Source organism: Carica papaya, chromosome 9 (genome assembly GCF_054855325.1).
Source record: "Carica papaya isolate Zhongbai chromosome 9, ASM5485532v1, whole genome shotgun sequence".
Lineage (NCBI taxonomy): Eukaryota > Viridiplantae > Streptophyta > Magnoliopsida > Brassicales > Caricaceae > Carica > Carica papaya.
In genome coordinates this window covers 23,920,965-23,948,675 of record NC_142317.1, presented here as the reverse complement: position 1 = coordinate 23,948,675, position 27,711 = coordinate 23,920,965, and the positions used below count along the sequence as shown (strand labels likewise).

Genomic DNA, 27,711 nt, shown 5'->3' with positions numbered 1-27,711 from the left:
ATTTAAATAAAATTTTTTATTACCAATTCAGATTAAGTATTTCATAATTTTGATAAATGAAAATATAGAATTTTATGATTATGAAATTGAAGATAGAAGAAAAAATAGTTTAATAATGCACTACATATACAAACTAAAACTAATTTTTACCTATCAAATAATTATAATCTAAAAATATAATTAATTTCTAAAAAATTACATTGATAAAATGTTTTAAAAATAATAATGATAGCTCAAAATACATATTTTGTAATGAGTAAAATTTATATGATTAGGTTTTAAATAGTTTATTGTTTTTTTTTTTGCCAATTACCCCTTTTTCTTTTTCTTTTTTTTTTTTTATTAAAAAAGTGGTCCAATGGGTTGAAATTAGAGAAATAAGGTTGAGGTCCAGTGGATTGTACACAATAGGAATTTAAATGTTTAATCACTATCATCTTTATTATATCTTTCTCTTTAGTATTTGAAAGCTCCTCAAATCACTAACAGCAACACAAGATACATGAGCTCTACTCAGTTTTTAACTTTGAAAAAAATAAAAAAAAAAATCATAAGTGGACCATATGATAAGATTATAATCAAGCTACTTCTACATTATTATTCTCTTCTATCATATCTTTTAAAATTTATTTTTATTTTATATTTAATGCATCTGCTTTGATACCAAATGACTATAAAATATAAATAAGCTTTCAGCCATGGAATCGTTAATCAATATGCTCCATTACTTCAAAGAGATAGGATAAGTATTTAGTATAGATTACATACTGATGCTCATTTAGTGTTGTTTGTTCGCTTTAGTATATATATTGATGCTGGTAAGCTTAGGTGATGAAGCTTATAGAGGATAAATAATTTATTCAGTTTCATAATAAATTAGTTGGGATAAATCTTTTAGGACACTTGCTTTTGTCACTTCATTAAAAAAATGTCATGCTTTGGTATCTAAAATTCTAATCCTTCTATTGCCATATGCAGAATTGCAGTTACTTTTGTTCATAGTCCTTAAATAGTTCATTAATTGAGATTATTGCCATGTTAATCATTTGAGTTCTTCTCTTTTTCCTTGAGATTTAATCATGCGGGTTCTTAGAGCACAACATTTATAAAGGAAATCCATTTGTTGATAGATAATGTTTTGGATTCTGACCAAAAAAAAAAAAAAAATGATTAGTTAGTTTTTGTAATGGTACACATCTATGTAATATTAAGTTTCCATTAGTAAAAAATCTAAATTGACCAACACAATTTATAAAATGATATATCTATCATTGACCTACTGTTCCCTAGCAGTTTACCAAGTCAATTCAGCAATAATTTGAGTGATGTGAGCTCATAAATCATATGTGCAATGAATCCTTAAAAGGAAAACTTAGTCCACAGGCAAAGTTTTGTTTTCTTTACCTTTTTTAAGGCATGATTTCCACCTGTAATTGCACTTTCTCTCCACTTCCTTTCCTTTCTTTGTTCTCCTCTCACCTGCATTCTTGATAAAGGTGAGTTTCAAGAAAGTAAATTATTGACTCATTGCATTGATCACAACTAGATAGAGACAGGGTACATGGACAGTCATCATCAGCTTTGCCTATAAAAGTGGGTTAATAATGCATAACAAAGGGTTAATCATACAGGTGGTTTATCAAACTTGCCCTACAAATCATGAAGTCACAGCCTCGGATAACAATAAAAGCCAAATGAGAGGGTCCATCAAGCAAAGGAAGAAGTAGGGAATATGACTAAGTAGATCCACAAGTATTTACATTATATGACTACATGTTGATGCCATCTACAATATTAAATAGCAACCCAAAAGTAGTGTAAAGACCCATGAAAAGTTATTGCAGATACAGGTTTACCTGATCTAAGATTCTATACAGAAGAAATCAAACAGCATTACTTTCCACGTAAGATATCATTGGCCAAAAAATACCATTTAAAGCTACACTTCCCCACCATTCATTAGCTTATCCAGCACCATGTTGAGATCCACTGACTGCCCATTCGCTCTCAGTTTCCTCATTGATGCCCTCACCAAGTCCCTACGGAATCCCATTGCAACAACCTTGTCAACAACATCATCAACTGGTACTCTCTTTCCACTGTCACCGGGACCAGAGCCATTATCCACAATAGAGGCCATTGGAAGTGCACGTGGCAATATCTTGGCAGTTGGTAATCGTGAATGGTTACTTCCACTACCAACGACTGAAGAAGATTGTGAGAGATACAAAGTTTTCGCAGTTGAACCACCATAGCTAGCAGGAGATGCACCATAGGAGTAAAGATTGTGAGAATTATAACTGTTAGCAAGTTGTGAATGGTCAGAAGGGAAGTGAGAGTAAGGCCTGTTCAAAGATTGACCATGACTCTCCTGGGTGGCACTTTCAAAAAACTGTTTTAGTGAAGCAGATTTGGCAGCAGTACTTGAGGATTTAAGGTTGCCTTGAGGTGGCAGGTATATCTCTTCAGCTTGATGGCTGAATACATGATAGGCTTGAGGGTTAACTGACCCAAGAGGTGGGTGGATTTCAGGTAGCTGGGGTGATTGAGGAATTGGATGTTGAGGTCTTTGTTGGTAAGATTGATATAAAGCCAGTGATTGAAAAGTAAATTGATATGGTTGATTCAGTGGTGAAGGCGGCTGTTGTTGCAGCAGGGATAAGGGAATGTGGTATGTCTGAGTGGTTTCTGGAACCATAAGTGGAGGTGCGTGGCTAGATTCAGGCTGTTGAATAGAGGGGACACCGGTCTGTACATATTGGGTGGGCAGCACTGGAGCTGTCGCTACTGGGGTTAGCGAAGGATTATGTGCCGGTATGTTAGGAGGAATATTTGGAGATAGAGCAGAGAGTTCCTGTGGACAGGCAACAAGACTTTGACCTTGGCATGATGGCTGACAAAAAGATGATCTTTTAGCTGAATCAGTTTGTAATTGCTGGTCTCTATTTGTCTTGGATACTTGAAGTTTTGCAATCTGCAATTGAGCTTCTGCTATCTCTTGTTTATCTTTTATATCCTGAATACCGCCTTTAACCTGCAAGATATTATATTCAAGCCGGCAAGGGAATTAAGGATGGATTGCATAATTGTTGTCAGAGAGAAAGTAAATACAATAAGGGATGGTAAGGTATCATCCTCAGACTCAGACAAAAAACAAAAGAGCACAAAGAACATAACAAGAAGAGAATTGGTGAGAGTTTCCAGTAAGAGAGCCTTCAAATTCCTTTGCAAAATAACTGAATATATACCCCTGAAAAAAGAAACTGTGTTCTTTAGCTTAAAAAAAGACCAGAACCACCACACCACCCAAACAAAATGAGTGTTCAACGTGCAACCCACCTATAACTGCTAGGAGGACACATCTCCTAAGAGACTGCAAGAAGCCTCTGTATCCAACCCCTCAAACTTGATGGAATGGACAAGAAACCCTCAACAATAGGAGCGCAAACACCCACACGTCTAAAAGGACCAAAAAGTTCACACCATAACCACCAAGCCACCTCATAGTATAAGAACAAATTTGCACAGATGGGTTGTTTGTCAGAAATTAAGAAATGATCTGCAATGACATCCAAGAGAGTCAAGCCTAATGGATGGTAACCTTCAAGTATGGCAAGCAAGTTCAATAATTAATATGTCTTCTGATCATTGCTTCAAAATAAAAATTAGAAATGTGGAGAAAAGATTGACATAATTTGGTAAGTTCACTTGTCATGAATATGGTTATGGGCCTAGATACTGAAAAGTCAGATAAGAAAGTTGCAGAATTTCACTGCAACTTCCTTTATAACCTATCTTGTTAAGAAACGCAAAATTTTAGGTTCCTTAAGATGGAAGTTAAGTGTTAAACTTAACTGAAAATACATCCATAATTTTATTCCCTCCAAGATATCTTAAACTTTATATGAACATACATGATGTAGGACAAAGAGAAGTTGAAGAGAAACACCTAGAGAAATTTCAAGCAAAAATTGGAGATCTTGGATCTTGATAAGCAAAATAATATCTCAATATAAAGAGAACTTGGAGAGAAAACTTAGAGAAATTTTATTAAGAACAAAACTTGGAGATCTTGAATCTAAATAATCAAAATAATATCTCAATATTTGAATAATAACAAGTAATCTACCAAATAACTAAGTTAAGGCACCTTAACTTATTTTTTGCAGATGTTACTCTGATCTTTTGTCAAGCTAAGAAGAAAATAGTGCAGAAGCTTGGTACTATTCTATTATGTTTTCAGGCTATCTCGCATCTCAATATTAATTTAAATAAATCTGAAATTATTATTTGGGAGGAGGGGGGATGAAGAAGATCTTGCTGATGTCCTGGGGTGTAAATCTTCCATTCTTCCTATTAAGTATTTAGGCATACCATTGGGTGCGAAATACAAAGAGAAAAGCATTTGGTTTCCGGTAGTTGAAATGTTTTAGAAGAGATTATGTATATGAAAGCGGAATTTCTTCTCCAAGGGTGGCCGTCTTACATTGATGAAGAGTGTTCTTTCTAATGTTGCTATTTACTATTTCTCTGCCCTTAAGGTTCCAGTTCATGTTGCTAAAAAGCTAGAAAAAATTCAGCATAGATTTCTTTTGGGTGCCGATGAGAAGAGAAGGAGAATGCACCTTGTGAATTGGAAGGAGGTGAAAAATCCAATTAGAGATGGTGGGCTGGGAATTAAATCACTTGTGCATGTGAATAGGGCCCTTCATGGCAAATGGCTGTGGAGATATTTGCATAAGGGTGACAGGCTGTGGAAAAGGGTGGTGGAAGCGAGGTGGAGTTTGTGGAAGAGAAGAGGTGTTTGGGAGAACAACCAGGAGTTTTATGAAACTGGTTTTTGGAAAGGTATTTAAAAGAGACTAGCAGGAAAAAAATATTATTTCTACATTGTACTGATTTGAATAATCTTCACACTTGAAAAGAGAATAACGTACAACGGCATTAAATAGCCGAGTAAGAAAAATATACAGGCCCTAATTAATGAGATTCTATCATCCTAATTTAATCATTTTAAATATAGAAAATTTACAAGATATTACAGAATATTCCTACATCCTAAAATTACAATCAATCTTCTTAAATGTAAGATAAATAATTAGGTATGAAATTATAGTCAATCATCTTAAATATAGAATAAATAATTAATTGACTTTCCTTCACCCCCCCCCTCAAGCTTGGCTGTAGATGCTGTGGAGTTCAAGCTTGTCAACTAATCTCTCAAAATCAGGTCTCTAGAAACTTTTAATGAAAATATCAACTATTTGACTTAAAGTTAGAACACAGATCATAGACCCCATCCCATCTTCTATCTTCTCTTTAATGAAATGACAGTTTATTCCAACGTGTTTAGTTCTATCATGATAAACTGGGTTATGAATGATACTGATAGCAGTTTTGTTATCACAGTATAGCTCTAGTAGTTCATTTCCTTGTTGCTTTAATTCTCCCAGTAAATTTCTCAGCCATATCTCACACACATTGTGAGTCAAGGATCTCAACTCAGTTTCTGCACTGCTTCTTGTAATCACAGTCTGTTTTTTACTTCTCCAAGTGACTAAGTTTCCCCAAACAAGCGAACAACACCCTGAAGTTGATTTCTTATTTGTGACCGATCCTAATCAATATGCATCTGTAAATGTTTCAATACTCCAATTTGAGATTTTCTTTGAAGAATAAACCTTTTCTTTGAGATTGTTTTAGATATTTTAAAACTCATGTAACTGCAGTCATGTGTTCCTCTGTGGGTACATGTATAAATTGGTTGACATAACTTACAACAAAACTAATATCAGGTTTAGCATGTGAAAGGTAAATTAGTTTGCTAACTAATCTTTGAAACTTTCCTTTATCGACTGATTTGCTTGTTTTTAAATCGCCGAATTTCACATTGGAATTTATAGGAGTGTCCGCAAGTTTGCAACCCAACATACCAATCCTTTAATAAATCAAAGACATACTTTTTTTGAGACACTGAAATTTTCTCTCAGCTTCGACTATCTTCATACCAAGAAAGTATTAAATTTTACACAAATCTTTCATTTCGTATTTTGAAGCAGGATCTTTCTTGACTTAAGGAATTTCCTCAATATCATCTCCTATTATAATAATATCATCAATACAAACTATTAAGATAGGCACTTTACCCTCTTTGTGCTTGAAGAATAGTGTGTAATCCGTCTGTGCCTGCATATAACCTTATCCTTTTATTGCTTTCATGAATCTGTCAAACCAAGTACATGGTCATTAACCCAAGGGTATAATAATACATACTATTCACTCCAAGTGCAAGAGGGAAATAAGCAAGAAAAAAGAAAAATTCTGCAAGACATAAAAAAGAAAAATTCTCATGGAATTTATTTTCTAATTATGTAGAAAATCTTCACAATTAAAGATCAACCAAGAGGAAAAATTACTCCTAAATTGCAAGCTATCTTGAGAAAGAGAAAAACTGCTTAAATGTCAAATCTCGCAGAAAAAGAAAATACCTGAGAAAGAGAAAAATATCTTTGCAAAATCTCTTCACCCAAATCAGTCACAATTAATTAAGATATTCCCCATTTAAAAAGTTTTCCTCCTAAGAAAATCATATCTATTCTATTTCAGTTGTAATTTTTTTAATATTTACTAATTTTCCATTATGCTTTAGATTTAATTTCCTATGAAAATTTCAACAATTAATTAGGAGATTATTTTTTTCTCTTATTATTCGCATAACCTAGACTCTAAATACACATTCAATTCAGAGTTGTAATTCAATTCAAAATTTTCAACTTATTAATAAAATTCAGATATTCTTGTTTTAAACTTCCAAACTTGCAAGAGTGAGTAAGTTTTCGATTAGCTTGTTGTGTTAGGAATTGGGATCACTTATCGAGGTAAGTCTCATTGCATCTTTTTAATTCTAGTTATTTATTTCTTTCCTACTTATCTTGATTTTCACTCCCCTATTGAATGCAAGTCAAATAGGGAGGGTTTGCTTAGAGTTTTGAGTTTCTGATTGCTGATATATATGCGGGGTTTCGAATTCTATTGTTGATATCTAGTTCCGCATCAATTGGTATCAGAGCCAAGTTTCAGTAAATCTACTAATGTGAAATCCAAGATCATCCAACGTGATTAAGAACTCACACAATTTCATTCAAGGTACCAAAGGAATTTTGATATTATGAAAACTCTCCCTACTTAACCTTCTATCAATAATGATAGGAATTAAAATCACTGGCAAACAGAGAATTAAAAGAAGAATAGAAAAACACCACAAAGAATTATCTAGATAAGTAGATCCACTCCATACTCAACAAGAAGAATGAAAACACCTCTTTTGAATAAGACTCACAATATTATTGATATTAATCTTGAATGTCTTACAATGAAAACTTTGTAACCTATTTATAAGCAAAGTCAAGTAAATCAAAAGAAAAATAAAATCTCTTAATTTAATTTGTAATTACATAGAAAATAAATTAAAAATTAAAAATTAAAGACTAATTTCCCAAGTAAAATAGATTTAATCTTCCTTTTTAATTAAAAGAGATTGTGATCAAATTAAGAGGGGAGACATGGAAATAAATTAAAAATTAAAAGCTAATTTCCTAAATAATATAAATTTAGTCTTTCCTTTTATTAAAAGATATTGTGGTCAAATTAATAGGGAGACATATGAAAAATTAGGGTCGACCATAAAATCTCCTTTTTGGCATATTCCCTCCTCTTTCTTTTGATTGGACCTTCTCTTTATGGTCCACGTCCATGTTCACATCATCTCATCTCCCTTAAAAAACGATTCGTTCTCGAATAAGACACTTCTTATGCAAGGGTTTCACCAATCCCATTTTCTTTGAGAAAATGTCCTACAAAAAAATACTATTAAATAAAAAATGTTTGAGGTGAGTTAATAATTTTTTCTTGAAAAATGGCCTCCTTAGCTCCTGTTCCATATAGTAACATTCTCTTTTCATGTTGCTCAATCCTTTATTTCCTCCAGACTTTATAGAGTTTTTGAGTTGCTGCTGATCTTTGAATACCTTCTCAGGTGATAGCGGTGCAAGTATAAAATTCTGACTATTCATGCGAAATGAATAACGATTCCTATAACCATCATAAGTTGCACACTTATCATACTGCCAAGGTCTTCAAATTAGGATGTGACTAGCACGCATGGGCACAATATCATGATGCATTTTATCAGTATATCACTCAATAGAGAAGGAAACTAATACTTGCTTAGTCACTTTCATCTCTCCACAATCAATCAAACACTACAACTTGTAAGGGTGAGGATGGCGCGTGCATAGTTTATCAACTAGGATAGTACTAACAACGTTGGTGCAGCTATCCCCATCTATAATGAGATTATATACCTTCTCATTTATAAGACAATGCGTGTGGAAGATATTCTCTCTCTAGTTACTTTCTTTTGGCTTGACTTGGACATTTAGAACTCTCAGAATAACTAAAGCTTCCCCTTCAGTTGGTTCAACACTTTCCTCAACATCCTCCAGTGGTGGCATTCTATCATTATCTTCGCTCTCGTAATCACTAGCACTATCAATTCTACTATCATCTCTCAATAGCATGATCTTCTTATTTGGGCGTTGAGAAGTGATATGTCCGGTTCTGAAACACCTAAAGCATTTAATTTTACTATGCTTTTGAGATGAGTTAGGTGTTATACCTTTTGTATCAAATGGTACAAACTTTTCCTTCTTCTCGTCTGCTCCCTTGTTTTCTTCTTTCTTGGGTCATTCCGAGCTATAAGTAGGGGTGACATATGATGTGCCTCTCCTTTTATACTTGAGTTGTCTCTCGATTTTCATGACCACGTGCACCATGTCTTCCACCTCAATATAATGCTGTAATTCCATCATGTTGTCGATGTCTCTGTTGAGACCTCCAAGGAATCTCATCATAGTTGCTTCGGGATCTTCTTCTATATTGGCCCTTATCATGGTCATCTCCATCTCCTTGCGATAGTCCTCAACGAACATAGACCCTTGCGCTAAGCGCTATAACTTTTGATGCATCTTTCTATAGTAGTAAGAGCATACGAATCTTTTTCGCATAATTGCTTTCATCTCTCTCCAAGAGGATATTGGTCGCTCTCCATTACACCGTCTAGTGAAGAGTAGTTGATCCCACCACACTAAGGCGTAATCAGTGAACTCTACCGCTGCTAGTTTGATTTTCTTTTCTTCATGTAGTTATGGCAATCAAAAACTAATTCTACCTTCCTTTCCACTCCAAGTATGCTTCAGCATCATTCCGACCCTTGAAAGGTGGTATTTTCATCTTGATGGAGCTGATATTACTATCCCTCCTTTCTTCTCTCCTCTTCATGTGATCTTCCTCCTCATCATTACAAAACCCGGTCTCATTTTCAAGGTGTTGAGTTCTAGGCCACCTTATATTAGGAGTTTTGCGTCTTGCTTCACTTCGACCACCACTTAAGTTATCAACTTTCTGACTAAGTCATGCTAATTCTGCATGCATAGCCTCCATAAAGAGCATTATGTTGGCAAGGCTTTGATGCTCACTTGATATTTTAAGAAGATTTCTTGCAAAGGGTTAGTAAAAAAAAAAGTTTCACTAGTTCTCTCGTATTTCACTCACTTGGCTTTTATCCTCTAATAATCTCACATACTCTTATCTTTTACCTTTCTATCTTCTACTCTCAAATTGAGTGTCGGATAGATCTTCTTGAATGAAAATATTCTCAAGCATTGTTTTAAAACATTGCAAGAAGTCCTACAGAACAAATTCCACACCAATACTAGAAGTAAAATTGTAACACACAAAGGAAGAAGTAGTGTCTTATCAATTACGCTAAACTTTAAGATACAAGTTAGATGCTTAAATGTATCAGGGAACTAAAGTTTAGAACAATAAAAGAAACTGAGAGTAGAAAAAATTGACGATTTATAAAAGATGTAGAGATTCAGTATTGCCCTAAGAGAAAATCCTAAAGATATTCCTACCAATCTATTACCGATGTACATTACGTTCTCTATAAAAAAATGTAATCTTTAATAAATTATGTAAGTGTGAATGCACGTGATTGTAAAAAAAGCATTGTAAAATAAAAAGGAATTTTGTCTTATGAAGAGGAGATTCTTGCACCGTTTCAAAGAAGGATGGTTGAGTACCAAAAAAGTAAGTAATTTCCTAATGGGATTTCCTTCTTTTGATTCCTTTCTTTTCTCTCTTCTTTTTTTTCTCTTCTTTTTTTCTATTCTTTTCCTTTTTTTTTGGCACAGGAAACAAAATTGAAAGAAAAGTAAATTAAAAAAAAATATCGGTACTCAACAACGATTTTATCAAGTTAAAAAAGCGTCAATTGACGTTATGTCTTATTTATATTGATGTATGAGATAATCATTTTTTTGAATAAATGAACAAAAAAAATTAAATAAATAAATAAACGATGCAAGAATTTAAAAGTGCAAAAGTAAAAGATAGTAAGTTTAGATGAAGTCAAAACTCTGATATCAAATGATGCAGAACCCAAGATCATCCGACGTGATCAAGAACTCACACAATTTTATTCAAGGTACTAAAAGAATTTGATCCTATAAAAACCTTCCCTACTTAACCCTCTATAAAAAATGATAGGAACTAACTCACTGAGAAACGGAGAATTAAAAGAAGAATGGAAAAACGTTACAAGAAACTACATTGATAAATAGATCCACTCCTTACTCAACAAGAATGAAGACACCTCTCTTGAATAAAACTCACAATATTATTGATTTTAATTTTGAATGTCTTACAATGAAGACTTGGTGGCCTATCTATAGGCTAAACCAAGAAAATAAAAAGGAAAATAAAATCTATTAATTTAATTTGCAATTATATAGGAAATAAATTAAAAGTTAAAAATTAAATACTAATTTCTTAAATAAGATAGATTTAGTCTTTCCTTTTAATTAAAAAAAATTGTAGCCAAATTAAGAAGGAAGACATATAGAAATAAATTAAAAATTAAAAATTAATTTCCTAATTAAGATAAAATTAGTCTTCTTCTTTAATTAAAAGATATTGTGGTCAAATTAATGGGGAGACATGAAAATTTAGGGTTCGCTATAAGATCTCCTTTTTGGCCTATTCCCTCCTCTTTCTTTTGATTGAACATTCTCTTTATGATCCATGTTAATGCTCAAATCATCTACTATCTTTCTAATTTACTATTTACATTTATTTTCTTACATAAAATTAGCATTTGTTATATAAAGAGCTAATCCATTTAATTCGTTTTCAATAAAATTTTTTTACATTGTTATTATAATTTAAAAAAAACAAAAATAAAGAGCCAAAAAAACAAAGGAAGAGAGGGGTGTGTGACTCCCTTATTTTTTTTTATAACATTACATTCAATATTCTGCATTATTATCTATATCACAGAAACTCAATTGAGTCATAGAGCGTAACTATTAATGGAATAAAATAATTAGGTATAATATTTTGGTTATATCTATAGGGATTAATTGGATCTTTGACACTTTAAGTCCAGAATTGTCTTAAGTGCTTTAGTTCCATTATACATCTAATGGTTAATTGCATTCTAACTACTTACTTATAAACATAAGAGCATCACATATTCTTCTTCTGTGTGCTTGCTTCTGAATTTTTAGAGAACAATATCATTTTTTAGGATTCTTTGTAGAATCTTAAAGACAACTTTATTTGTCTTGATTCAAAAAATTCAATTCCAACACTCAACTTGATGAAAGAAGACGGGAGAGATAACCACGAGTGATTGAGAGGGAGTGATTTCTTTTTTCCATTAACATCTTTTTGCAGATATGTCACAGCTTACTAAAACCAACCAACCTATGACCTTAGAAGAACACATGGAGGCTAGGATGGATGACATGTACAACAAACTAAGCTTATCCATTGAAGGTATAACAATAAAAATGGATGAGAAAAGAGAAAGGAACCATAGTCATCTCAGACACTGACACTGCTAAAATGATGATGAGTCACATGGTGACAATAGTGAAGTTGGTAGAAGAGACATCTAGAGGGAAGATGATGACATCAGATCCATCAAGATGCAGATACCCTGGTTCTAAGGAAGGAATGATGTAGAGACCTATCTCAAGTGGGAACGAAAGGTAAAGTTGATTTTTTACTGTCATAACTATAGTGAAGCCAAGAAAGTAAAGGTAACAGCAGTCAAGTTCACAGATTATGCACTTATTGGGTGAGATCAAGCCTCAGGAGAAGAGATGGAGATCAACCTGTATCCACCTGGAGAGAGATAAAATCTATTATGAGAAAGAGATTTGTCTCATCTTATTATGACAAAAAATTGCACCAGAAGCTCCAAAGATGGAGATGGAGATGGAGATGGTAATGATCAGGGCCAGAGTTTATAAGAGTGCAGAAGCCACCATGGCTAGATTTTTAAGTGGTCTGAACAAGGAGATTGTCAATTCTGTAGAACTGCATTACTACATAGATCTGGATAAGATGATACACATGCCTATGAAGATTGAAAAACATCAAAAGTATAGAAGTTCCTCCATAAGAAATTCTTACTCTACCCCTCAGTTTAGTTCCAGATGGCCTAAAAAGGAAGAAAGAAAGAAATTTGAAAAAATGAAAGACAAGCTCAACTCTACCGAATCTAAAGGTAATTCTAAACCACCAACTACTACTCAAAAACCAAGTTTTATTATGTGTTTTAGGTGCTTTAGAGTTGAACATATCGCGCACAATGTCCCAACAAAAACCTTATGTTATTGCAACACGATGGTGAGATAGAGGTTACCAGTGAGTACAACAATGATGATGATAGTAGAACATCACAAGATGATTGTGAAGATAATTTAGCAGCTCTAGTACAAGGTAAGATATTGGTTGTCCGGAAAGCCCTAAATATACAATCCAAATAAACAGATAACGATCAAAGAGAGAATATCTTCCACACTAAATGTCATGTGAATGAGACGGTATGCAGTCTGATCATAGACAGAAGCAATTGTGCCAATGTCGTCAGTACTTTGCTAGTTGACAAGTTAGAATTATCTTGTACTAAACACCTTAACTCTTATAGACTACATTGGCTCAATAAATATGGAGAAGTCAGGGTACACAAACAAGTTAAGATTCTCTTCTCCATAAGCAAGTACAAAGATGAGGTATGTCATGATGTCATACCCATACACGCCAGTTATATCCTGCTTGGAGGACCATGACAGTATGATAGACAGGAACATCACGATAGGTTCAATAATCAAATACTTTTTACGTCTAGATGGCCTAAAACACATTTTGACACCTCTATCTCCAAAAGAAGTCTATGCTAATCAAATCAAAATCAAAAAATCTTTTGAAGACTATTCAGAAAAAGAAAAAGAAAAGAGGCTAAAAAGAAAAAAAATAGCCTACTGAGAAAAAAAAAGGCTGAAAAAAATAAAGAAAGCCCATTAAGTGTAAAAGAGACCCAAAATAACAATAAAAAAGGCCCAACGAGAGAAAGTGAGAGAGAGAAAAGTTTATATGTGAGGGAGAGAGAAGTGAGGAGAGCAATATGTGAGAAACAAAGCTTAAATACTTCGGTACAAGGAAGCCTATCTAACTTTTTCTAACCTTGACACTTCTTTACCTAGTTCTATTTTCTCTCTTTTGCAAAAATATGAAGATGTGTACTCGGAGGAAATTTCGGATGGTCTACCACCACTACGAGGGATTGAACATCATATTAACTTTATCTCTGTAGCTTCAATTCCTAAACATCCAGCCTATCGAAGTAATCCAGATGAGACAAAAGAACTTCAACAGCAAGTGGAGGGGTTGTTAAGTAAGGAACATGTAATAGGAAGTTTGAGCCCTTACGCTGTTCCAGTGTTACTTGTACCTAAAAATGATGGCTCCTGAAGGATATGTGTGTATTGCCGAGCCGTCAACAAAATTATGATAAAGTATAGACATCTTATCCCTAGGTTAGATGCTTTGTTAGATGAATTGAATAGATCTACTATTTTCACTAGGTAAATTAGGATGAAACCTGAAGATGAGTGGAAAACTGTCTTTAAAACCAAGTATGGGTTGTATGAGTAGTTAGTAATGTCTTTTGAGTTATCCAATGTCCCTAACACCTTCATGAGACTTATGAACCGTGTTTTACGGGCTTTTCTAAGTAAATTTGTGGTAGATTATTTGGATGATATCTTGATTTATAGCAAATCTTTAGAGGATCACCTTCAACATATCAAGTTTGTCCTTGAGATCCTTAGGAAAGAACAATTGCATGCAAATGCTAAGAAGTATACCTTCTACAGTAAAAAATTAATTTTTGTTAGGGTTTGTAGTTAGTGCATAGGGCATTGAGGTAGATGAGGATAAAGTGAAAGCAATCGAAGAATGGCCTACTCCGACATCAGCCAGTGAGGTAAGAAGTTTTCATAGTTTGACAAGTTTTTACCACAAGTTTGTTAGGAATTTCAGTTCCACAGCAGCACCATTGAATGAACTAGTGAAGAAAAATATAAAATTTGTATGGGTTAAGAAACAAAAGCATGCTTTTACTTTATTGAAAGACAAATTATGTTCTGCACCTATTTTACCTTTACTTGACTTTAACAAACCTTTCGAGCTTAAATGTGATGTTTCAAGTATTGGTATAGGAGCAGTTCTGATGCAGGAACGGCGTCCCGTGGCTTATTTTAGTGAGAAACCTAGTGGCGCACTATTGAACTGCTCAACCTACGACAAGGAGTTGTACACCTTGGTGAGAGCATTAGAGGTATGACAGCACTATTTATTGTCAAAAGAGTTCGTGATCCACACAAACCATGAATCCTTAAAACATCTAAAAGGTCAAGGTAAACTTAACTGTCGTCACGGTAAGTGAGTTGAGTTCATAGAATTTTTTCCCTATGTAATCAAGTATAAACAAGGTAAGGATAACATTATTGTTGATGCATTATCTCGCAGGTATGTTTTGATTTCTACACTTCCCTCCAAGTTGTTAGAATTTGAACATATTAAGGAGATGTATGCTAATGATAATGATTTTTCCATTGTTTATCATGCATGTGAGCATTCTGTATTTCAGAAATTTTATAGGTATAATGGTTTTCTCCTTAGGGATGGTAAGTTATGTATGTCTAACTGTTCACTCAGAGAATTACTGGTGCATAAGGCTCATAGTGGGGGATCGATGGAGCACTTTGGGGTAGCTAAAACTCTAAACATATTGAATGAGCATTTTTATTGGCCTAACATGAGGAAATATGTTGAGCACATTTGTAGTAAGTGCATTGCATGTAAGCATGCCAAATTTAGGGTTCTACCTCATAGGTTATACACACCTTTACTTGTGCCTACAACACATTAGATAAATATATCTATAAATTTGTATTAGGATTGCCTAGGACCAGGAAAGGCAGTGATAGTATATTTGTCGTCATGAATAGATTCAGTAAGATGACACACTTTATTACATACCATAAGACTGATGATGCGACAAATATCGCAAACCTTTTTTTTAAAAATATTTTGAGACTTCATGGTATTCCTAAGACAATTGTGAGCGATAGTGATGTAAAATTCTTTAGTTACTTTTAGAGAGTTTTGTGGGAGTAAATTAGGAACTAAGTTGTTATTCTCTAATGCATATCACTCCTAAACTGATGGTCAAACTAAGGTCGTTAATAGGACCTTAGGATCCTTGTTGAAAGTTATAATTGGCTGAAATTTGAAAACATAGGAGGATTGTTTGTCTACGGTAAAACTTGCATATAATAGGAGCATTCATATCTCTACAGGGTTTTCACCTTTTAAAATTGTTTATGGTTTTAATCATTTAACTCCGTTGGACCTCACGCCTTTACTTTTATAAGAAATTCAGGATACCAATTATCAACAGAGAGCAGAACTTATTAAAACCATACATGAGAAGATCAGACAACATATCCAGAAGAAGAATGAATCCTATGCACAACGCGCCAATAAAGGAAGGAAATGAGTAGTGTTTCAATCCAGTGATCGGGTATGGGTTCATATGTGAAAGAAAAGATTTTTCAATTAGCAAAAATCTAAATTGGACCCCTAAGGAGACGAACCTTTCCAAGTTCTAGAACGTATCAATGACAATGTCCACAAAATTGATCTCCCAAGTGAATAAGTTGTGTCTACTATCTTTAATGTTTTTGACCTTTCCTTTTTTGATGCAGATCCAGATTCGATGACGAATCTTTTTGAAGATGAAGAAGATGATGTAAGCATAGACATAGATCAAGTTGGCGAAAAGGATATCTCAGTACCAAGTGGACCCATTACAAAGGAGAGAGCTAAAATATTACAACAAACCTTCCAACTTTTTATTCAAGCGTGGATCAATAAGGAAAATGGGTTTGCACCCATTAAATAAGCTCAAGAAATGAAGACAACATAACCATTAACCCAAGAGAATAATAGTATATACTATTTACCTCAAGTACAAGAGGAAAATAAGTAAGAAAATGGAAAAATTCTGCAAAACATGAAAAAGAAAAATTCTTATAGAATTTTATTTTCTAATCATGTGGAAAATCTTCACAATTAAATATCAGCCAAGGGGAAAAATTGCTCAGAAATCGCAAGCTATCTTGAGAACCAGGAAAACTACTTAAATATCAAATCGCGCAGAAAAGGAAAATACTTAAGAAAGAAAAAAATATCTTACCAGAATCTCTTCCCTTAAATCAGCCACAATTAATTAAAATATTCTCTATTTAAAAAGTTTTACTCATAAAAAAATTATATCTATTCTATTTTATTTGTAATTTTCGTACTTTTTACTAGATTTCAATTCTATTTTAAATTTAATTTTCTATTTAATTTCTATTATTAATTAGGAAATTATTTTTTTCTCTTATTATTCATATGACCTACACTATAAATAGACTTTCAATTCAGAGTTGTAATTCAATTCAGAATTTTCAACTTATTAATAAAATTCATGTATTCTTATTTTAAGCTTCTAAGCTTGCAAGAGTGAATAAGCGGGTTTTCGACCGAGTTATTGTACTAAGAATTGGGATCACTTATCGAGATAAGTCTTGTGACGTCTTTTCAATTCTAGTTATTTTTTTCTTTCCCAGTTACCTTAGTTTTCACTCCTCTGTTGAGTACGGGTCAAGTAGGGAGGGTTTGCTTAGGGTTTTGAGTTTCTGATTGCTAATGTATATGCAAGATTTTGGATTCCATTGTTGATCCCAGGTTCCGCATCAAAATGATTCATATAGGGAAAACTTGGATGACCCAATTGAAAATATAATAACATTATTTGTTTTTCAACAAAAATGATAGACAGTCACATAGAAGAGTCAACATTATTCATTAGCGAAGAAGAAACTAAAAGATAGTAAAGGCCATTTGAGACCCTAGCACTGCCAATCCTCCTCCCCATCTTCAAATCCTGAAAAACACAAATATTTTTTGAGAAATTAACACCACATGCTAGATTGTTAGTTAGCTTACAAATAGAAACTAAATTATAAGTTAATTTTGGAACATGAAGAACATCCTGCAAAGAAATTATAGGTGATAGGTGAATAGTTCCTTTGCCAGCCACCGTAGAAAAAGTTCCATCTGCCAATTGCACCTTTTGTTGTCCTAAACTAGGTGAATAAGACAGAAAAAAATGAAAATTACCAGTCATGTAATCGGTAGCCCGAAATCAACAATCCATTGCTCACTTGAATTTAGCATACTTGCACCAAAGGGTTCTGAATACCTTACCTTACCATGAGAGAAGTGCTTGTAGCAGAATTACTTGTGACAGAGGTAGAAGAATTGAAAAGAAGGCTACATAAGTGTTCAACTTGTGCTTTTGTGAAATTAACAACTCCTGATTTATTAGTCGGTAGTGCTGCCCCTTTCTTTTTTAACCGATTTGGGATATAATTCTCAAACTTTTTATGAATTAGCCAACAAGTTTCCCGTGTATGATATGTATTGTTGCAGTAATCATACCAGTCATTTTTTTTTGCAGAATTTTGTGATCGATTGGAAGGAGGACGGTTCACAGCAAGAGCAGAGGCATCCACTTGGATAGCCACGATGTCACCAAGCATAACTCGACAACGATAATCTTCACAACAAACCTCTGCAAAGATTTTATCTATGGATGATAAAAGTTGCACACCCAGGGGACAACCACGTATATCATCCAACTCTTTATTTAAATTAGGTAAAAAATCATATATATGATCTTTTTATATTAGTTTATTTAAAAGGTGAGCATCAGCAGGATCTTTCCAGAGAGCTGAATGAAACATGTCAACCTCTTGTTACAATTTTTGCAAGCTACCATAATATTGAGTTATATCCATATGACCCTGACAATGGTTGCATGCGCGATTTCGCAATTCAAACAATTGTGATGAATTTTCCAAATCGAAATAGGCAATAGTGACGGCATCCTAAATCTCTTTTGTCATGGAATGAAAAAGATGAGTTTCACCTATCTATCTCATCCTCCATATAATGAATTAACCACGTCATGACTAACGAATTGTTAGCATCCCATAATTCATATAAGGGATCATCAACATCCAGATGAGGAGACGAACCGTCTACGAAGGCTATTTTGTCTTTTTCCCTAATCACCAAAGCTGCAAAATGATACCATTGCAAGAAATTCTTCCCGTTTAATTTTTGAGTGGTGATCTGTAAGTTATGAGAAGTATTTTCTGCAGTAACAGCACCAATAATTGTGGAAACAGATTGAAAAGCTCCAAATTGAGCCTCCGAATCATTTTCTCTTATCCTCGACATGGTTCTCTTAACTTACTAGTTCTCTTTTTTTTTCCTAAATCTGATACCATAAAAGAGACTAGCGGAAAAAAAAAAACCTTACTTCTATACTGTATTGGTTTGAATAATTTTCACACTTGAAAAGAAAATAATGTACAGCGGCATTACATAACCGAGTAAGAGAAATATACGAACTCTAATTAATGGGATTCTGTCATCCTAATTTAATCATTATAAATATAAAAAATTTACAAGATACTACAGAATATTCCTACATCCTAAAATTACAACCAATCATTTTAAATGTAGAATAAATAATTAATTCTGAAATTACAGCCAATCATCTTAAATATAAAATAAATAATTAATTGACTTTCCTTCAATATTGCTATTGAAAGCAGGTGTTGGAGGAAGTGTGTTAAATGGAAGGTTGAGAAAGGGAATAATGTGCATTTTTGGTCTGATGCCTGGGAGGAAGGGGGCTCTTTTATGGATAGGTTTCCTAGAATATTCGCAATTGCGCAGAAAAAGAATGGCTATGTGGAGGAGATGTGGGTGATGACGGGGGTAGGGGGCATGGAATATTGAAGTGACTAGAAATCTTAAAGATTGGGAGAAGGAGGAGTATGAGGCTATGCTTCAGGTGCTGTCCAATGTTAAATTAACTGATAATAGTGACAAGTTGGTTTGGAAACTCAAGAAAGATGAGATGTTTACAGTAAAATCTTACTGAGTATACTATGAACGGGAACATTTGCAGATTCAATTATTTTCCTGCCAACCAGACATGGAAAGTTCAGGCTCCTCCGAAAATTGCTTTTTTTGCTTGGGAGGCCTGCAGGAATTGTAGTTTAACTGTGGATAATTTGGTGAGAAGAGGTATGGCGCTGGTGAACAGATGTTGTATGTGCAAGAGTGAGGCCAAAACTTGCAATCATCTTCTTCTTCATTGTCCTACTGTGTACGAGCTATGGTGCTCAATCTTTAGGCTGTCCAGGGTGAATTGGGTGATGGCGGGGTTGATTAGAGAAGAATTGGGGGCTTGGGCTGGTTTGGGTGGAGGAAGAAAAAAATTGTTTAATCTTATTCCACTTACAGTTTTTCGAATTGTGTGGAAGGAATGGAATGATATTCAAAGGAATAGAAAATGATTTTACTAAAATTAGAGATAGATAGTTGTTGATTGCCTTTATACATGGGTTGCATGCCCTTAATGCTCTATTAATATTTTTATCCTTTTTATTTCAAAAAAAGACACCTTATTTATAGACACCAAAAACATCAAAAATAAGAAATCTAAAAAACCTAGTAAAATAGAAAAATAAATTAAATAAAAAAAATTAGGAAAATTGAAAATCTAGAAAATAGAAAAATAAATCTTCCTATTCTCTTTCCTGTAAAATTTTCCAAAACTTAGAAAAGCAAAATTAAATCTTCCTATTCCTTTTATTTAGCTTGCCAAAAAGTTTACGTTTCTTTATTGGTTATGTCTCATATATCTTATTATTGAAATATGCCTACTTTAGAAGCTTCATGTTCTGCATCATTCTCCCACACTTGATGAAAACTCAATCTCAAGTTTTAAAATTCTGAAGTAGAAAGATTAGCAAAGTTAGAACTTATCTCAATAATGTTTGAAGCTTGCGAAACTTGAAATTGTCATGAGATAACATGAATACTTCTAAAATCAAGGGTTTTGAAGATATAGTGAACCAATTAGGAATTGTAAGATCCAGAAAAGGAATAATAGCCAAATTCTCTTCATTGTTATTAGGAGCCAAAGACTATAGAGTAATATCCTCATGTGGAGCCTCTTTTCTCATGGAGTTTAAACCAACTAGAATATCTTTGTCAAGACGAGCAATGTCATTGCTTGCGATTAAATCAGAAGATTTATCACCAGAAAACTCAACTAAATCAACAAGAAAAACAACTTCGTCCAAAGTATCTTCTAATATCTTAATTACCGCATTTGTTTGCACATTTCCGATATCATTAGTTAATTCATGATCATTAGGTTGCAACACTTTTATTAAATTTTGTATAGTAGCTAATTTATTCCCACTTTGTTAAGAATGATCATTATTTAATTTATTCGCACATTTCTAAAATCATTAATCAATTCATTATTATTAGGGTGAAGCCCTTTCATTAAATTTTATATAATAACTAATTTATTTACACTTTGTTAAGAATTTTTTTTTTAATTAATGTGTATTCGATTGAATATTATAGCACTATACATACAGGTTTTTTAGGGGAAAAAAAAAGAATTGATTAAAATTAATTACGAAATGTGTAATTTTACCTTTTAACTTGCTTTGCTTCCTCACCAACACCCTGATTTATTTTCTCTCTAAAATTCTTATTTACTTCCTTTCTAACACCCTGATTTGTTTTCTCTTCAATAACATGATTTTCTTCTTCTTTCACACTCCCCCTCAAGCTGAGGAATAAATATTGTTCATTCCTAACTAATCAATAAAAATTTGAAATATTGGATTGCTTGCACCTTTAGTTAACATGTCTGCATGTTGAGAATTAGTGGGCATATGTTATATACATACTAAGTCACTGTCAAGTTTTTCTTTGATAAAATATTTGTTGATCTCAATGTGTTTGGTCTAGTCGTGTTGCACTGGACCTTTAGTTAACATACTTGCACCTTTAGTATTTATGGCCAACTTGTTGTCATAATATAGACGCATAAGATTTTCCCACTCGATTCTAAAATCTTCTAAAATTCTTTTTATTCATAATTATTCACATACCTCTTATACCACTGCTCGGAATCCTGATTCCCCACTTTATCTCGCAACTACATTTTGTTTCATACTTCTCTACGTGATTAGATTACTACCAAGAAAGTTACAATAGTTTGTAGTAGGTCTTCTGTTTAAAACTGACCTTGTACAATCTGTATCAGTATAGACTTGTAAAAACAATTTGTGATTCTTTTTTATGTAATTCTTTTCTCTTTGATCCTTTTAAGTATCGTAATATTTTGTAAGTTGTTTGTATGTGTACTTCTCTCAGATTATGCATGAATTGATTTATAACACTTATTACATAGACAATGTCTGATTTCGCGTTGAATAGATAGATCAACCTCCAAACTAATCTTTGACTATTTCATTATTCATTGGTGTATCTTCCTCTATCATTCCTAATTTGCAATTAGGATCAATAGGTTAGTTTGTGTGTCCTTTAACAAATCATTAAGGTACTTTTGTTAAGAAATAAAAATTCTAGATTTAGAGCAAACAACTTCATTTTCCAAAAAATACTTTAACTTACTTAGTTCTTTGATTTTGAATTCTTTTATTAGGCAGTGTCTTAATATTAATTGTTCATTCTCATAATTTTCTATTATAATAATGTCATCAACGTATATTGAGAGAGCTGTAACTCCCTCTATTTTTCTGTGTTTGATCAATAGAGTGTGATCTCTTTAAGCTTGCTCAAATATCATATCTATCATCATCTTTGTGAACCTTTCAAACCATGCCTTAGTGACTATTTGAGTCCATACAATAATTTTTTTTTAGTTTACATACCTCATCTGCTTCTGCTTTTCCATCAAAGCCTAGTGGGATATCTATGTAGATTTCTTCTTCTAAATCTCCATATAAAAAGGTATTTTTAATATCACACTATTGTAACCACCAGTCAAAGTAGGCAGCTGATAATAATAAAATTCGCACAATGTTCATCTTGCCCATTGGTACGAATATCCTGAAAATCTATCTCATATGTTTTGAGTATAAGGTTTTGCCACTACTGATGGGAATTCGCGATAAACAATACAATTCAGAACTCACATAATTCTCATAAAACATCAAATACTTAAATCCTATAAAAATCATTCTTACTTATCCCGTTATCAATAAAGTAATAGAAACTAAAATCATTGGAAAATTAAAAGAATAGAAATAGAAAAAACACCACAAAGGATACCTTAATAAGTTGATTCAACTTATTACTCAACAAAAAGGTTGAAAATACATCACTAGTTGAAATAAACTTTATAATTTTATTAATTGAAACTTGAATTAGAGGGAGACTAAATGGAAGTTTAGAGCTGGTCATTAAAGGAGCATTATAGCCACTAAAATATTTCTTTTTCAGTCGATATTTGGTTCTTTAAAAAGTTTTTCCTTTTCACAGTTTGGAAGATCTCTCCTTTATTGTCGAATTCACTTGCCTTTTCTTGCTTGATTCCTTCTTCCACTTGGATTGAATTGTAAGGACTATTATATCCTTGGGTTAATGGACTTGTTTTATTGTTCTCTTGGGCGTCTTCACTTGATTCAAACTCATCCTCCTTATCGATCCATTATTGGATAAAAAGTTAGAATGACTTGTTTTTCATGTTCATGGTCCATGCTCACATCAACTAGTCTCACTTTTTCCCTCTCAATTGTCTCATCTACTTTATATTTTATTGAAAAAACTCATTTGTATCCACTATTTTTTACCTTTAGATAGATTCATTACTCCCCAAGTCTGGTTCTTTCACGTGCCTCAATTACCATACTCATAACATTTTTCTATTTTTCATAGGATATTGTCTCAGAAAATGTTTTAAATATATACTTATTACTTACTTGTAAGGAAATTTTTATGGGTCAATAAATATTTATTAAATGACATACATTGCGAGATAGAATATAGATAGTGGTTATTCTCTTGTATCTTTGGAGAGTACAATTGATATATCATTATCGAAAATTGTATAAATTTTCTGGGACCTACCTTAGTTCCAAGATCAAAGTTAAATTCTTGGACTAACTATAGCTCAATACTTGATATCTTCTTTCTTGTATTCACCTGAGAAAACCTAGGTGTAGTATGATTTTTTTGAGATCATGGGTTTTGAAGGTTTCCTTGTGGTGATGAAATTTTTGAGTGGGCTCGAAACGTTATCTTCTGGTGATGAATTTTCTTGTGAGTTCTAAACGTTCTCTTGCGTTGATGGTTTTGAGGTGTGTGGCACCCCCTTGATACTTGTGAAGGGATGAATCACGCCATAAATTTCATCTCCAAAAAAAAAAAAAACAACGTCACTTCTCTGCCCATCGCACTTCCTTCTTTTTCCCTTCAATAACCACTTTAATCAGATTGGCTGAGACATAAATGAGCCAGTGCCTTGATATTCACAGTCTTCCAAATCTTTAGGAATAACTCAAACATTGAACGTAAACTACCCATAACTATTGACTCTTGTACCAAATTGATAAACAACCTACAGATGGATCTAGTTTGGGTCTAGGATCATAGTAATCTGTCAATAGAGAAAGAATTCTTCTTTGTTTTCCTTCCTTTACCTGTGTTGAACAATTATTCTTGGCTTGTTAAGGGAGAACTCAAAACTCTCTGTTCTTACTTAATAATTTTAAATAATATTCTTCCATAACCCATCTATTCACCCAATCTAGAATTTAATATATAAGAGATAGGAGAAGATAGGGAAGTTTTCTGATTTTTGTGTCCCTTAAACTTAGGAATAACTCCATCTTATCTTCTTCTAGACTTACCAAAACGTAATCATAAGACACATACCAATACATAAAAGACATTAAATAGACACTGAAAACTAGAGATAAATTACTCAAACTTAGACACCGTCTATTTCCTCCTTCCATAGACCTTCGCAAAGGGTATAATGCTCAGGCCCTTAACAGAATTATTCAAGTAGGTTCTTGGAAATCTTTGGGTTCACCAACAAGCCCAAGAATTCAATTACCATAGCTCAGAAAGGAAGAAAAAACCAGAAGTTTTCTGGTACTTCCTTGTCTGACTTTAATCCACATAGTCCAACAACTAGACTTAAGGCAACCATGATCCTGACCTTCTACAAAGTTTGGGAGATTTCATGTCATAAAATAGGTTAGTGTTAGATTCCCTACTTAAGGATCAAGTTATGTGTCTAGAAATAGGACAATCTAAGAGAGGACAAAAACTTTTCATAACTTTTCTTGCTTTCTTCCTATCGTGGCAGAATTAAGGGCTTCTTAAAGAGAACCCTAAGATCTTAGAGTTTAGAAGAAAACCCCAACTTAACTGAACAAATTCTTAACCCATTTCTGAACTGCGTTTTTATCATCAGCAACAGAATTAACTGCCCACTAAGCAGTTATTCTACAGTTGCATAAACCGAAAGATAAAAACTGAAGTAAACCACTGGATAACTGAACATAGAGAAAACTAACAATAGCATAAGACTAGGCCAAAGAAAAAACAAACAAAAATTCTTCCATGGAAACCTATCTGAATAGTCTTCACTCATTGACTTGGTAACTCTTCTTTTTCCCACGTGTAAAACTCTTGTCAACTTGTCCACAAAAAGAATAAACTTTGACTGTTTCTTCTTCAACCATATTTGACTTATTAGGCCTTATATGACACTTTTCCAGAAAAAAAGGACCGCAGTGTTTTTTTCCTTGAGAGATAAGAAGCAGAACCTATAAACTCAAACATGAATAGTCCTGTTTTATCCAATTCCTATTCTGTGAAGTAGAATTTGAAAGTTCCACTACTAAGAAATTCAATGTAGATGTGAAGTAGTTCAAATATTTTTTTTTAAATAAAAAGAATAAATAGTATTAAGTAAAAGCACCAAGGGAGTGACACTCATGCACAAGATATTTGCAATTCAATTAGTGTATCAATGATATTTCCAAAATCCTCCAATTTATAAATGTCATGACCCAAAATTATAGACCCAAACATGTGAAGATAGCTCAAATATAAAAATATGTAATTCTATTTATCGATACTAATATTTAAGTATAGAAGTTGACAAGAAATGTAAAGAGAAACAAACTAAACAATCTCTAAATATATATGGTAAAGAAAAAGGGAAATGGAACACTTAATGTGGAGAGTTAAATGGAATGCATCTGCTAATAGAAGACTAAAAGGAAAAGTTGATAAATGCCAATACGAGAGCAAAGTATCACCAAAGAGTACAGGGCAACACCAAGCAAATAATGAGAGCTAAATGCAAACTAAAAAATCACTTAAGGTCCTAAGGGAAGACCACCTTACAATCAATTTACTACATTCAAGCTTACAGCAAATCATTTGCATTTTTTTCCACAAACCTTCACAAGCTGTTTTCTAAAGTTTCTAACAATAGCAATAAGAAACTGTTTCTTACGGTCTCCTCTGACAGGTCTACTATGAGCTTTGGTTTGTCAAGGCTTCATATACGACAATTGATCCCCTTTGTGTATGGAATTAACGTTGGAGTTTTCCTTCTGTGAATGGCAGTCCAGCTTTGTTTAGTTTTGGTTGTGAAGGAGTGATTTCTATATGGCTCTTATCAGTTTTGAAGCAACGGAATTATGTATATTTTACATGCCTTTAGGTCACTTGATGTTATTCTAAAATCTTATTACTTCTCAAAAAATAAAATAAATCAGAACACCTTAGCCTCTTAATAGAAGAATGCAAGGTTAGTTCATATTAGTTTCAACTAACTGGCAAAGCCCGAAAAATTGAGATTGAAAAGATTACCTCTGCCAGAAAATTCTCAATCTCCCTGAGTTTTGCATCTGTTCTCCCATTATTATATTCAATAGAGTCCCTCAAGTCATCAACAGAATTATCAGTTCGTTTTGTTCTACTCTCCAACTAAAATAGTCTTGCACTGATGCCTTCCGCGGCAAGGAGGACATTGTCAACGTGTTCCTTTATCTTCCAATTGATAGCGGAAATCAATCCAGCATGGTAGCGAGTCTCGACCTTCTCATTGGAAGAATCACAGCGATCCGTGGAACCCCACCCCTGTATGTTACCAATGCAAGCACCTTTTCAATCAAACACGATCAAGCAACCACGCAAATGATATAATGCAATAAGGATGAATATTAGTAACTGCAGTAAAGTGCGCGCAAAAATTAAAAGAAGAAACTCGTAAAAACTCTAAGTTGTTGGTTACTGCTGACTTGATAGGATAAGCCAACTAGTAAAACTGAAACCGAAGTAAGAATCCACTGAAACCGATAACTATAGGTTCAAACAGGAATCTCAATCAATCATCCACTTTAAACCAGAAAGTTAATCCCTCCAATGAAGAATAAAACTCACAAAGAGTTTCAATAAAACCGTCGCTTTCATGAAATAGTGAAACGAGAACTTCGATCACAATAGAGAAAGAGCATACTGCGAGGTGGATAGAATCGGGAATTCTCTCCCGAGAGTAACGATGATGAACTGGATGAAAATGAAAGGAGCGATCTTCATCTTCAGATTCATCTTCGTATGGAGAGGGAGTGAAGCCATGGAAATCGCCTGTTTGAGATTTTGAAAGCTCAGGGATTTGCTTGTCCATGAAAGTGTGTGAGTGCATCTCTGATCTTCTTAAGCTCGTCTCGGCTCCAGAATATGATTTATTCGGAATTTTTCTATTCGATTTGTTTAGATTTTAGGACATTGCCTCATCAGATTCTTGCAATATCCCGGCTCTTCACTCTCAATTCAAGCTCAAGATTCCTTTTTTTCCATTACAAAAACAAAACTAAATTCCTAATTTAGTTATTACTTTAAAATATTTCCAACAAATTACTAACAAAATAGAAGTTTTTAATTAGAAGCCATAAAAATAACCCTAAAAACATTTTTTTTTTATAATAAAAATAATATTACCTTTCCTTTATCTTATTTAATATCTATTATTATCATTGATATTAAGTTATTGACTTTTTGTCCCTATAATTTTTAAATTTTACTGATAATAAAATATGAGTAAAATAAAAAATTATATTATTTTTTATTAAAAAATTTATAGTATATTAAAATATTTTTATAAATTTAAGAATTAAATTGTAAATAAAAAACTTTTAGAAACTAATTGTATTATAGCAAATAGTTTAAAAATTAAATAATAATTTACTCCAAATAACATATATTCAATACTTATTCTTTCTTTTTCTTTTTTTATGCTTTTATCTCATG

At 33.1% G+C, this 27,711-nt stretch overlaps 1 protein-coding gene across 7 annotated transcripts; it reads right to left on the bottom strand.

The window, feature by feature from the left end:
- Positions 1-1,707: 1,707 nt before the first annotated feature.
- Positions 1,708-27,284, bottom strand: LOC110816854 (uncharacterized). 7 transcript variants are annotated; one of them, XM_088210713.1, is made up of 5 exons: positions 26,921-27,277; positions 26,272-26,541; positions 6,147-6,223; positions 3,340-3,559; positions 1,708-3,034 (listed from the first exon to the last, which is right to left on the bottom strand). In XM_088210713.1, exon 5 carries the CDS (start codon positions 2,696-2,698, stop codon positions 1,940-1,942), a length of 759 nt encoding a protein of 252 aa, XP_088066839.1. In that variant the 5' UTR covers positions 2,699-3,034; positions 3,340-3,559; positions 6,147-6,223; positions 26,272-26,541; positions 26,921-27,277; the 3' UTR covers positions 1,708-1,939. The 7 variants fall into 7 exon arrangements, 5 of the variants coding, with proteins under 5 accessions (XP_088066839.1, XP_088066841.1, XP_088066838.1 ...); XR_015816086.1 differs by lacking the exon at positions 1,708-3,034 and adding an exon at positions 3,041-3,250 and having other exon boundaries at positions 26,921-27,284; XM_088210715.1 differs by lacking the exon at positions 3,340-3,559 and having other exon boundaries at positions 26,845-27,277.
- Between the last annotated feature and the right edge of the window lie 427 nt (positions 27,285-27,711).